At 36.9% G+C, this 13,772-nt stretch overlaps 1 protein-coding gene across 1 annotated transcript in view; it reads right to left on the bottom strand.

Annotated features, from left to right (window-relative positions):
• The window catches only part of SLC30A7 (solute carrier family 30 member 7), a 31,508-nt gene that overhangs the window by 4,449 nt on the left and 13,287 nt on the right, over positions 1-13,772 (bottom strand). Inside the window, 3 exon segments of the mRNA XM_026854185.1 lie at positions 348-497; positions 1,456-1,546; positions 12,025-12,160. Coding sequence (XP_026709986.1) covers positions 348-497; positions 1,456-1,546; positions 12,025-12,160 — 377 coding nt within the window.

Raw genomic sequence — 13,772 nt, 5'->3', positions numbered from 1 at the left:
TTTACATACCTCAAATATTACCCTTTAGCTGACAATACTTTATTACCTAAAAAGACTTGTTATAAGCAGGAATACTTGTCTCTTTTAGCTACAGAACTCTCCATTACTCAAAAGCAGAGAAAGGGCATTATGGCTGTTATTTCCATTAAGTGGCATCAAAACAATGCAGAGAGGAGCAGTAATTCTGTCTATACTACTGAGTATTTTGAAATTGTTCTATAGAGCTGGAGCAGAGAAACTTTTCAAAACACACTGATACCAAAAACAGAAGGATTTTTCTTGGTAAAAATTACAATGTCGCATCACATGACAGGCAGTTTACACCAACTTCCACCAATGAGACATACCTGAGTAAAAATATTGTGAGTCTGGCTTAGAATCCACCTTCCATCAGCATCAGGAGCTACTAATAATTTCAAAGTCCCTATGTAAACATCAGTACAGAGGGTCCAGAAATGTGGATCATGTAAACTGTAAACTCCTTGCAACTGCTGCACCTAAAAATACAGGCAAATTTTTTAAAAAATATTTCAGAAAACATTTGTCTGTACTCTGGTTTTGTTTTTTTTTTTTACAGAAAATATAATGAAAGCAAATGCATTCTTTTACTTCTAGTTCACTGTGCAATTTGTGGTATTTCATTTAAATTCCTTATTACTATCTCAGCAATTGTAAGGAAGGTGAAGACATGCAGATTGTATGTATGTGTCATTTTCTATCTTGCTACATTTACATTCTGCATATATTTTAACTGAAACCATTTCTGAAAACAGTGGTGTCCCAGAGAGAAAAGTCAGTTACTCGATTTCAAAGGACATTCAATTAAAACAGGAATAAATGTAGGAATTTTCCAGTAAAACAACTTGAGAGATTCTATTAACAGAAATATACCAGTATCTCTTTTGTGAGGGCTTAGGCTTGTCCTGTTGAAACCCTTCTTTTTCCTCTGTCAAGTTTTAGCTAACCTTCTATGTAAAAGGTACAATCCTGTAACTTCCTGAGGAAAGATGGCACTCATACCAGCTCTTTGTATTAACTTTGCAAAGGTGTTTAAATGTTCAGGTCATGACACAGTAATAGATAAGTTAAACAGGAGTAACAGGTGAGGTCAAATCCAGAGTAATCTACATATTCTTATAAATACCCTTCCAATGTTACTCCACCTCTGAGAACAGAAAAACATTATCCACTTTTTATCAGTACAAAGTACTTCACAAGAGGAAAAGCTTCAGGATCTATTTCTCTAAACCAGCATAGCACGTTTGAAAACACAGAGTTGAACCTACATACAATTTAGGACTTCAGAAAAGTAAGAATCAACCTGGCACCTCCATTTGTACAATCCAAGGAACCTTTCACATGCATTACTGGAAAATCATCACAAAATATCCTCATAGACACAGTTGAGGCTCATTCAGTCAGCAGCTTGATCTGAAGCAAAGTCTAAGAGCTCACCCTCTGGTAGCACTGAGGCAGGGCGTTTTCCAGGGAAGGAGGAGTTCGCTGCATCAAAATTCCAATGGATTCTTTTAAAAGTGGAACAATACTGGAAAGAAAAAAGGAAGTTAGCTACTGTTACATTTTTAAAAGATGCAGAACAAAGAGCAACACAACATTCCTTAATGCTCTTGAAGTTTTTCTTTAGTTGTTTCACGAGAAGCTGAGAAAGTTGTCATGAAAACATGGTACACTAAATAAAAGGATTGACAAAATTGCTATGGTTTCTTACTAACATCAAGACTACTTCTCCCCCCGATTTTCCACAGTGTCAACTGGTGGACAATCACAAAAGATTAATAGTTTACTCATGGGATTTGAGATGAAATCTCTTAAGTGTCATAAAAGTTATATGACAAAGCAGCTGGTAAGTATAGCTCAAAACCAAAACTTACTCCAATGGCAAACTCTCACAACCAACCATAAAAATATGCAGCTGAATGGTTTTTGCTTTTGTGTTTGGCTTAAGGCATATTTTTCTTATGAACTAAGATAATAATGGGGAGATCATGAAACAAAATTAGTATGGACCAGTCCAGCTATAACCAAGTTATTTTGTCAGAAACAGACAACTTCGTTCACTTCAAGAATATGTGAAGTGTAGAGTGTCATCCAAGCTCAAGGATTAAACATTTGGAAGCAATTAGAGGTTCCCTCCTGGCCAAATAGTCTTGTTTAATCAGCAAACTAAGGTGACACTTAATACCCTTTTTTATTATTATTACTTTCCTTTTTTTTTTTTTTTTTTTTTTTTTTTTTAGATAAAACCAAGAGGCCAGTAAGCCCATAACCTGAAGCTACCACTAAAAATGTATACTGTTACTAAGTACGGTGATTTTTTTTTGTTCAAGAGTAAGTGCATCATGTCTGGGTCAGTAGAGCATCCCAAAATTTTCAAGAGGATGACAAATATCTATAGCCCAATACTAAAACTTAAATAACAATCTAATTTCAATAGTTTATGAAGTCACCTAACACTCTAAACCAAAAGTGATTATATATTTCAGAAATTGTAAGCTGAATTTCAGTGTTCAGCACTGTCATCACAGCTGGAGTACATAGAGTGATGGGATAAAAAGCATCCAGAAAACATTTGTAAGAGGTTGAGCTGTCTGTAAAAGGAAACACAGAAGCTTTGCTTAAAATCTCATCAAGTGATGTAGAATGCACTGCACAGACCAGCTGCGTATTTGCCCATCATGAAGAGCATGACCTAACCATTCCCTTCCATTTCAAACAGATGGTTCCATTTGTACATGGAAGCAGTCCTGGCTGATGGACTGCTCAACTCACTCCTTGGCTAATCCTTAGCCAGCAGTGGGAGTTAGAGAGTGCATGACTAATGAACCCCTGGAAAAACAATCACCTAAAATTAAGTCATCTTGCAGACACTGGTTATTCCACCCAAATTCACTGCCTCATGCAGTCCATCATGCAGCCTCACACAGTTGCACTGCTACTAAGGAATCAGTTCAGAAATAGGAAGAAGCAATTAGGGACAGGCAGGAGTTGCCTAAACTGGACCTGTCACCAAGACAATTAAACATTTCGCAATGCAATAACTGTCAATCTGTCTAAAGGAATCTTAATTGGAGCGTCACATTCTACAGTCAGTGGATTACAGAAGTTTAGGGGAAAAAGGTTCTTTTATCAATGGACCCATCTCACTAAATAATGTCCATGTCACAAGCATTACATCAAAGGGTGTTGGAGCTGCCAAAATACTCCATTGGTGAATTGATTTCAGTTTAACTCACTATTTAAAATGCAGGTTTGCTTCTTAATAAAACCCTTGAAAAACCAATACACAAGTTCAGGATGCAGACTGAATGCAAGATTTTTGAACACTGACTCCATCCCCATGAATTTAACAAGGCCCCTCTAACATACATATCCAAAGGCTTCAAAACACACACACGTACAGGCTGCTTATTTTTTCCCAGGAAAAGGACTAAAGGAATGGAGAATGTAGGACCTTCCTTTTTTCTTGGAACATACTACTATGAGTGTACTGGAGTGAAAAAAATCTGCAAAAGAAATCTAACCAAATCGTGTCTGATTTGCACAACTTACATTATTTGATAAAACTGATGAACATTAACGGAATGGAAATTAATTGGCAAGTAGATTTGGAGAGGCAGCCTACTGAAATTTAAGACTAGCAGGTTGGGCATGTTAATCCATTCCAAAAAAACAAAAGGATTTGGTCAGTGAAACTGGAACAGGATTGAAAAGAGGAAGTTAAAATCCTGTTAGAGAGCTCTTCAGCTGAAGATGCATTTAAAATTCAGATTGCTTCATTCTTAAAACTATGTTGCCCAAGAAACTGATCTCCCAAGATTAAGTCTATGCAATCAGCAGGGTGTGTACACGCATCAAAGAAAAGACTGTCTCTTCTCGCCAGGCAATGGAGTGTAGTTTTAAGTGGTTCCAGTATTGGAACCACTAGCTCAAAATCCACTAGTATACAAAAAGGTGAATGGGGAAAGACACTCCACACCTAGTATAGGTAGTACAGCTTGATAGCCTCCCTGCTGGCAACATTTCACCTATTCATGTTTTTGCAATGGCTCCACACTGAAGTTTTAAGAGAGAAACCTCCTGTGCAAGATTTTGGCAAAAACGCTGCACAAATTATGCTTTTGTCCAGACTTCACAAAAAAGCTAAAGCCATGATGTTTAACTGAAAAATCAACACCTTAAAAGTCCAAAGAATAGAAGTAAATCAGGATGTGGCTTCATATTGTAGATAAAAGTTCAAGTATATGCCAGGTCACACCTCTTTCCTTTAACTTAGACACAGTGTTCAGTTAGAAATGTGTCTTTTGCAAAGCTGAAAAGGCCAAAACACAGCTGCAGTGATGTGATATGCCCTCCCAAATGCTGTTAGAGCACAGAAGCCCATGCAAACATCTCTGCATCCAAAGGGACACTATCTTACAAGGTAGTCTTTTACTGTAAGCCAAACTAACATGACAAACTACAGAATCCAGTTTTCTGATGTCTCAGGTTTTACATTGTTTCATGCATACTACTTAAGTACAAAATCTTTAATTAAAAAACAAGACTCCACAGAATATGCTCTTTTCACAAATGCTAAAACCAGTACTACTTAGGAGGCGCTAGAAATATTAGTTTCACCTCATGTGAGGAAGAAAACACTAGGAAATATGATTATACCAAGCAGGCTGAAAATGTGGTTAAAGAATTTGACCAAGCTTTCCTTTTTTTGTGTGTGTGTGATTAGTCATTAGTGCAAAAAACATGTGGTTGTCTCTGCAGCAACTATTGCACTGGTAGTTCCCCCTTTTTTTATATATTTACAAAAAGATTACCAAGCAAAAGAAATAATGCTGAATTCTCACTAAGTGGAGGGTTTTTTCATGCATAAGCAGTCTGTAAGCTTTGTTGCTAAAACAGACACAGTTTTCCAATGGTCTCTGATTACCAAGCCTTGAATCTAAAACATCATTCTATGACTAGACAATTGAATTTTAAATACGTACTAACTCACAAGACTTAGGACATAAACACATCCTCTACAAAAGCCCTAATCGCAAAAGCAGCTAATGCGTGCAGAACTAGTTCGCATCACATTACACTGTCACACACACAGTTAGAGAGGAAAGGAAAGGTGTTCAAACAGAAAAAGACACGAACCTGGTAAATCCAGCCTGCCACTGCTACACATGGCTTTATTAACAGTGAAGAGTGAAAGCATCAGAGCTTAATCAACTTGCATCACAGCTAATACTCATCCTGTTTATGTCACTTGCAGGCATAGCTAGCAAGACTCTGGCATCATCATCATCATCATCTTGGGCAGCAAGGCTGAAAACAACACCGGGGTAAAGAACCCCGACACAGAAAATCTACTGCCAGATTTGAGATTTTTTGTTTTTAATCCATTATCCATAACTGTAGTACCAAGACTGTCAACCAAATGCAGAACTTGAACTTTAATAAAATTTTTCTATTAGGCAATGGCAATTTTAATCAGACTGTAAGCTTTGCTCAAGACAAGGATCACGGGTTTAACATTTACTTTTTCTATTTTAAATTGCCTGTTCTCATAATAATGTGGTGCTTTGACTCTCAGGCAAAGCTAGCAGGTACCATTACCCTGTAAATAAAGGTAGTGCATGCCATTTAGCAATGATGGCTCAAAACACCAATGACAAACATGCTAGTTTGGGGGAGTTTTGCTATAGAACATTCCTTCTAAATCTTACAGAATGCAGAACTTCATTTTAAAAAGTGGGGGTTTTTTTTAATGCTTCTATGCCCCAAACATTATAGGCATATACCCCAAATGTTACAGGCATGTCCTCCCCAAAAGCTGTTTCATATTATATCATGTTCAAGCAGCTCTAGACTCTTATGTAAAAATGATGTAACCCATGGAAACAACTTCATTAAATGACTGAAGTAAATTGCCTCATCTCTTGACCGCTTAATATGTAGTCTGCATTTTCTATCCAATCTAGTATCATATTTAGTCTACGGTGCCTTTCTAGAAACATGTGGCTCTAATAGTGGTCTTGCTTTATACTGGAGTTGTGGCTTTTGCTTGATGACTAATTTCACATAGCTATTCAAAATACTAAAATTGCTTCAACATTTCAGAATAAGGCTTAGAATCCTAAGGCTAAAAAATAAATGAACATTCAGTTTCACATGTTTTAGAGTCTTGAGAAATTTTTTATTGGTTCAGGCACATTAAATTATGAGGAAAACACCTTGGAAAAAGCTTGAGTGTCAACCTGAAGAATTATGAAATAGCCAAGCTTTTTTTTTAAAAAAAAAAAATACTTCAAACAAAATACTACCAAATAGACTTATCTATTTTAGGCATGTCCTACTTATGCTTTATAATTAGACACTTCCATGAGATAGTACAGAAAGTAATCAAAGAAAGATTCATCATATGTTAGTGGTAGCATCCAGGATCACTCAAGAGCTACAATGTCCCACCCACACCAGCTTCACCATTCAGGATATAGATTGATGATGCAGAGATTCTGAAAGATTACAGGATATAGACTTCCAATTGAGAAACCACAAAGTACTAAGCCCTCTGCTTGTCAAGACTCAACAGATAAAGACTTACATGGAGAAAACACAACTTTCTATATCAAGTAAAAGCACAATGAAATTATGGAAAGTATCTGACTTGATGCCTTTGCCTCTATATCAGAATATTTAATATGTGGGCTATTTTTCTTCCTCCAAGAAGATAAATTTTAAAGCATGAGACTTAATAGGTATTAACAATATTCTAAATAATCTTACTGAAGACAAGCTTTTAGTGGGATGTAGACAGTCATAGTCTACTAAAGGGAATAGACTGATCTTACCTGTCTATACTCTAGTAAGAGCTAACCGATTTCTGCTTCCACTAAGCTTAGAACTGTATTTATTTGTCAATGAAAACAACGTCAGAAGAATCCCACACTGGATTTTCACTGTGCAGCCAGAATGTTCTGCACTAACTTGCGAGCAGTTAGGCAGAGAATATGCCACCTTAGAGCAGCCTTAGTGAAGGATCACAGAAGCAACACAGAGCAACCATGTGAGTAGCTGACAATTTGCACTAATTAGAGATATTGCCTACAGGAAGGCTCAGCCATTTGAATTAAAAGCACTGCTTGGCTTCTCTGAAGAGGCATTGCTCAACCCTTCATATATCTGCACAAGACAAAATAAGTTACAAATTAGAGGCTGTACAGCTTTATATTGCAATGATAAGTTCTTTAGTCATCCTATACAGATATTTTTGTGATTTCTTTTGGCAAGTGTTGCCATCATTTCAGAAAACTGACAGAGAAGACTCACTAACAGGAGCAGGCAAGACCTGAGTAAATCAGAGAGCTGCCCAACACTTGCAGCAAGCAAACACCCAACATCATCTAGATAAAAGCAATCTTGGATGAAGAGCAACGATTCTCCTCTGCACTCGCATGCAACTGCTCTGATAGTCTACTGATGACATAACTCCACGGAAGGGAATAAAGATTTGTGTTCTGGCTTTATTCCCTCTTTGGATACATAAGTATCCCAGAAAGAATATAGATTTAAAAAAAAAAAAAAAAAAGAAAGAAAAAAACACCCCCTGGATCAAACCTATCCCCTACCCATGCCCTGCACACTTTAAGTCAAACTCAGACTATTAACCCGGAGGATATGTGATTGAAGCCAAATCACTACCAGGTTAAACGGTATATGCACATTCTATTCAGAAAAAAAAGCAAAAAAATAAACTTCATTAAACCCTCAAACAACTAAAAATGTGCAAACTAAAAATTAAACTATGTTTAATCATCAGTTTCATGAAAATCGTGAAATTGAATTGCAAAGTATTTTTATAAAATTTGAGCCAAAATTCAGTCAGATCATTATTTTCAAGAAAATTTCAATACATACTCAGATAATGAAGCAGCTAGAGTTGAGAACCTGGAAGTTCTTTGCGATAGTTTTATTAGTTTACAATACTACTAATTTGCTTATTTCAATAAAGAGCAAAATACCATGTGATTTCATAAACCCTATCCCACATCCAGTAATGGATACCAAATTTAACATGTTATTCTTCCATTTTAATCTAATTACTTTTCTAGATTACTTACTACTTGCATCATAGTATCTTTACAGAATATAAAAGTGATATAAAAGCTGTGAGTTGGTTATACAATGGCACCACATTAATGCATTATTAAGATCTTCCTATGATAATATCTCATCAGTCCAAAAAACATGCCAATGTAATTTCTTAAGACAGAATGTATTCTCACTAGTCTCAAACCCACATACATAACTACTGTCACACCATTATCTTTGCTCTTCCTCCACTTATTACTCTAAAAATTCCTCAATTCCTCTTTTAAATACATATACCTAAAGTTCAGCATGAGAAAATAAACCTGGTTTTGTTGAAAATAATTCAAACATACATATTTCTGAATACATCCAATAATACCCATCATAGTACAAGAATGAATATAATCTTTCCCAAATCTCAATAGTGACAGTGTCCCAGATTGTTCAGCTGATTAAGAAAACTACATTTTAAAGTTTGGAATCCAAAGACTTCTTTCAATGTAGCTGCTTATACCATTACTAGAATGCTGTTTATCCTGTAGAAGACTCCTGCCTCAAATTTACATCTACAGTTCTGTCCTAATTCATCTCTATGCAAGCTTATTCCAGCAGGAAAATTTATGAACTACTTAGACCAAACACATATCTAAAGAAATATTGTAATCTAGACTGGTCTGAGGATCCTTCCCTTAGAGGAGAAAGCCACCAACCAACATGAGTAAAAATTCATTTACCAGTTTGTATTTTATTGGGAATTTTCAACTTTATGAAAATAATTTGCTCAATGTATACTTCATTTTCATATACAACCAGCAGAGTTTCAAGACTGCAACATGCAGAATAGTGTATCCTCATTATCTAAAAATTACAAGAAAAGATTCAAGTCTGGACCCCTCTCCCATCATGACTTAAAATTTACAGTCATGTAGCCACCTGCAGTATTCACAGCTGTTTCCTAAGATACTTTCCTGATGACAGAAAAGCACCTGTACCATAGGCAAGTCTTAATCTAATATAGTAGTTTGGCATTTGAGAACAAGTGGCAGAAGGCCAACACAACAAAAGTTCAAAGATATACACACATAGAAAGACATTGTCCTACGAAAGAAGTCTCCCTCCCAAATAACAGCTTGACAGCCAAGAGCAAAAGCATTTCCATACAGGTTCTGATGTTTCAACTGCTTTATTTCAAAGCTTCAGAGTACTCAAAGATCTAGAAGATCATGCTCAAGGTTTTGCTTTCACCAAGAGCTGTTGGTTAACCAGTAACAGCAGTAAGGAGACTACTGACCCCTCTAGTTCATCAGTTGGTAACTAATATATTTGATGTAGAACCAGAGGTTGAAGCAGCTAATTAAAATGGAAATGGACGATTTCATACACTTAAAATGTGGAGTAATGAAAAAGAGCTTTGGAATACCAGCAATAAAATACACTACTATTTAGATTTAAACCAATCAGCTGAAGTACTCTTGTTAGAAGAGACAGCACCTTGGGGTTTTTATACAACTCCATTTGAAAAAAGCAAAGCTTTACAGTCCCAAGTAGTGGAAAGTCCCCAGACAGCATTAAAACTTTTGGACAACTTTACCAGATTGGCTTTTGCATCTCTGATTCAAAACTATGCTTGCTTTATTACAGCTATAAAGAACAGATCCTGATTTTTAAACACACATGCATGGGTCCACTTGTCAGAGCACACATGTACTCTTTTTCCACTTCACCTTATCAAAGTTGATTCAACTAGTAAAAGGGACCCAAGTGGGCTAGTCCGCAAAAGTAAAATTGACAATATTCTTCTGAAAGACAATTATTTAATCTAAAGCCAAATCCCCCCCAAAGGTTATTTATCAAGGTTGCAAATAGACTCACAGAAGTGGGCAGGAATCCCCATACTAGATATTGAACATCCCCCTTCTCCCAACCTCAAACCCACACATGCCCTATCAGCAAACAGACCAAAAAAAAAACCAAAACAAACCACACCTGTTGCCACTATCAGCTTAAACTTTTTGCAGCCAATGCTCTTCCTCTTCAAGTTTAGAATTTCACAAAATTTCAGTATAATCTTTTCTCTAGGTTAGATTTAGGTGACTTGAAAAGATTATGGACAAAACTACTATATCCTAGTAATCATCAGCTGGACCCTCATATTACTGTTACAAAAGATCATCTTATAGGAAAATCTGATAAACCTTTTGCAATAATTCTAGAAGAGCACATCACACAAATAGCATAGTCAAGAATAAGGCAGAACAAACAATGGTTTTATGTCCAGAAGTGTAAATGAAGTTAACTGAGGTCAAACAACACAAAAAGGGACTCAAGCTCTCAAAGAATATCCATCTGAAACAGTCAGTCATCTTGTTTATGATCTTGTTTAAGTGCATTTCAAGCAAAGCCATTGGCAGTTAAGTCTGTTGGACTGCTTAAAAAAAAAAAAAAAAAAAAAAAAAAAAACCCCCCTCTCCACTGCCGTGCCAGGATGTGTCAGTCTGCACAAAATGTAAGCTTCCTTCTACTGATTATGATGTAGCTGACTGCACTCAGCATAGTTATTCTAGAGATCATTTATAGCATATTGGACCAACAGAATAACATTACAGGCTGAGGTCTGGTATTAGGTCAAAAAACACATCAAACAGTGAATATTCCAGCATTTTCAGCACAGAGTAAAGACATCAGACATTCCTCCTAATTGTGCTAGAAGACCTATAAACAGCTTTATTATGATGCCTCTGTCATGGAAGGTAGTCTTCTTCCAATCTCTATACGAATGGAAGAAAAAAAAATATTTCACACACATGGTATTCTCTGATCAGCACTCCACCTGTGCTTTGCTGTACACAAAATACATGAAAACCTGTGTTTTACTTAGCTATTACCTCAGCAGTAGTTTCTTCCCCCTTGGTGACCTGCACATTTTCTTTCCCATTTTTTAAGATTTCAGTAATGGGCTTAGTTTGTCATAATTTGTCCTTTATTAAATTATCAGAGGTTTAAATCAAAACACTACATTTATATTCAACTGGTAATTTAATGGTGATCTCCAGCAGATTTCTGTGGGCATTTAGCTCCTGAAGCACATTGCCCTACTCCGGTAAATAGGGAGATTCACATCAATAATTCTGTGAATGTTGCCATGCATATGGTACAAACATGCCATATATAGTATAAGCGTAAGTAGCTGCAGTTAATCAGATGACATTCGCTGCTGAAAAGATAAAGGTGTTCAGTTATTACATTGTAACTGGAGTTGTGGCACTCTGCCCTATGTCGCCACTGAAACTGCTGCCAAAAAAGCCTCAATAACAGCACCACTGAATAAAAAGTTTGCTTGTCCAGCCTACTCCAAAGAGTATCACATTTACAGTGATCTTGGTACACAGTAACTGGGAAAGCCCAGAACTACCTGAAGGATTTCCATCAGATCTTAAAAGGAATAAGGACATCTCAAAATACAAATACAAAGGAAATGACAGTTCTCACTGAGGAAAAAAATAAATAAAAATTACCAGCCTTGATTTGTCAAGGACAAGGGCACATCCTGTGCCAGCAGGCTCAACTCTGCTGCCCTCAAGCCATTCTGCTCTATTTACTGGAGCACACTGGTTTATATAAGCATGTACTAAATACAGAGAGGAAGCTTTCTACAGTTTGAATCTGAAAGACATTTCTGTAGTGTTATGCAAACAGGGGTAAAATATGCAGATTTAAGAGCAAAAGCTGTAGCTGTACAGAAGGAAAGAAAGACAGTTGATAAAAGAGCGCACCCAGAACAGCTGTACATAATAGAGGTAATATATCACTCCTGGGAAAAAAGCAAATGTCATAAGTCATTAGCATTAACAGACAAACCTTTTCTTCTGAGCTGTAATCTGCACTGTAACTAGCACCAAAATTTTACTTATCAGTGATAGCAACACCTACCTTACACCTATAAGCAGCGCTATCAGCATTGAACAAATAGGATCTGCTATCATTAGACCATAGTTCTGCATCAGTATAGCAGATATGATTACACCAATACTTCCAAGCGTGTCTGCAACAATGTGTAGAAATACACCTGTAAGAGATTAATTGGTATCATTACAACTTGGTGTTGTTAAAGTTAATGGAGTATTTCAAAGACAGTTTAGCGAGAAGGGATGCAAGAACTAGATAACATGATTTAAACTTGTTAAATTTGTGGTTAGTTTTTGAATCAAACACAGAAAGCAAGCACAGGACTTCAACAGACCTGTAAAATACAGAGCATGTGAAAAATTTACATTGTTTTCTGTGCTTAGCAGTAAGAAGTATTTCGCGGCATGGCTATCAATTTAAGCAGTGATTAACAGATGTAGGTAAATTTTGTTTCATTCAATATCCACCCATATTACAGTAAAGAATCTCATGCTCCCTAATGCCTACAAACACTAAGTACTGTATAAGATGGAAAGACTGTTAACAGAAAGAGTTCTGTAAAGCTCTGAAAGATGCTGATGTTCCATTGACGGGTTTCTTGTGGAAGTTATTTGGCAAATAAATCCAAGACAAACGACTTTGAGAATTTAAAAAATACTGCAGACACAAACAACTCCACTCTTGTTTTGAAGAATAACACACTACCTTAAAAGACCAAGAAACACTTTGCAGCTAAAATTTAGCCTTTGGAGCTCTCTGCTGGCAATGACAGGAACAGTCATTCAGAAACAGCATTCTGAATACAGTTCTCCAGACTCTGCAAATCTCTCCTCAGAAAAACAATGAACAAATATAAATCAGCTCTTTAGTGATTTTCCCAAGACTTTATTTGTACTGGGCCTGGCTGGGATGGAGTGTGGTTTTCTCCATAGCAGCCTGCATGATGCTGTGTTTCAGACTTGAGACTAGAACACTGCTGACCACAAACCACTGTTTTAGCTATTCTCAAAACAATGCTTGCACAGCATCAAGGCCGCCTGTTTCTCACTGCCCCCACAGCAAGCAGGCTGGGGTGGGCAAGATGCTGGGAGAGCACACAGTCAGGACAGCTGACCCAAATGGACCAGGGGGATATTCCATCCCATATAACATCACGCTCAGCAATAAAACTGAGGAGCAGTCTTTCTAAATTAGAAGTTGCTCAGAGACTGGCCAGGTATTGATCTGCCAGTGGGGGGTGGTGAGCAATTGCCTTTTGTCCTGATTTTGGCTGGGATAATTCTCTCCCTAATAGCTGGTACAGTGCTGTTTTTGGATTTAGTATGAGAATTAGTATGAGTATGAACACACTGAAGTTTTAGCTGTTGTTAAATAGCACTTATCCCAAGTTAAGGATTTTTTAGTTTCCCATGCTCTGTGAGCAAGCACTTGCACAAGAAGCTGGGAGGGAGCACGGCCAGGACACCTGACCCAAAGCAGCCAAAGGCATATTCCATACCACAGAACATCATGCTCAGTATATAAAGTGGGAGGAGCTGGCTAGGGGGCAGATTGTTGCTCAGTCATCAGTCAACAGGTGGTAAGCAATTACACTGTGCATCACTTGCCTTTCTTGTGTTTTATTTCTTTTTAAAATTATATTCCTTTTCATTATAATTATTATTACATTTTGTTATATTTTATTTTAGTTACTAAACCCTTATCTCAATCCACAAGTTTTACTACCTTTTACTGATTCTGCTCCCCATCTCCCTGGGGGGGCAGGGCAGGAG

This window comes from Athene cunicularia, assembly GCF_003259725.1.
Source record: "Athene cunicularia isolate RWA chromosome 8 unlocalized genomic scaffold, athCun1 chr8_part1, whole genome shotgun sequence".
Taxonomy (NCBI): domain Eukaryota; kingdom Metazoa; phylum Chordata; class Aves; order Strigiformes; family Strigidae; genus Athene; species Athene cunicularia.
Note: the sequence above shows the minus strand (reverse complement) of the source record. Positions and strands in the feature narration are given on the sequence as shown.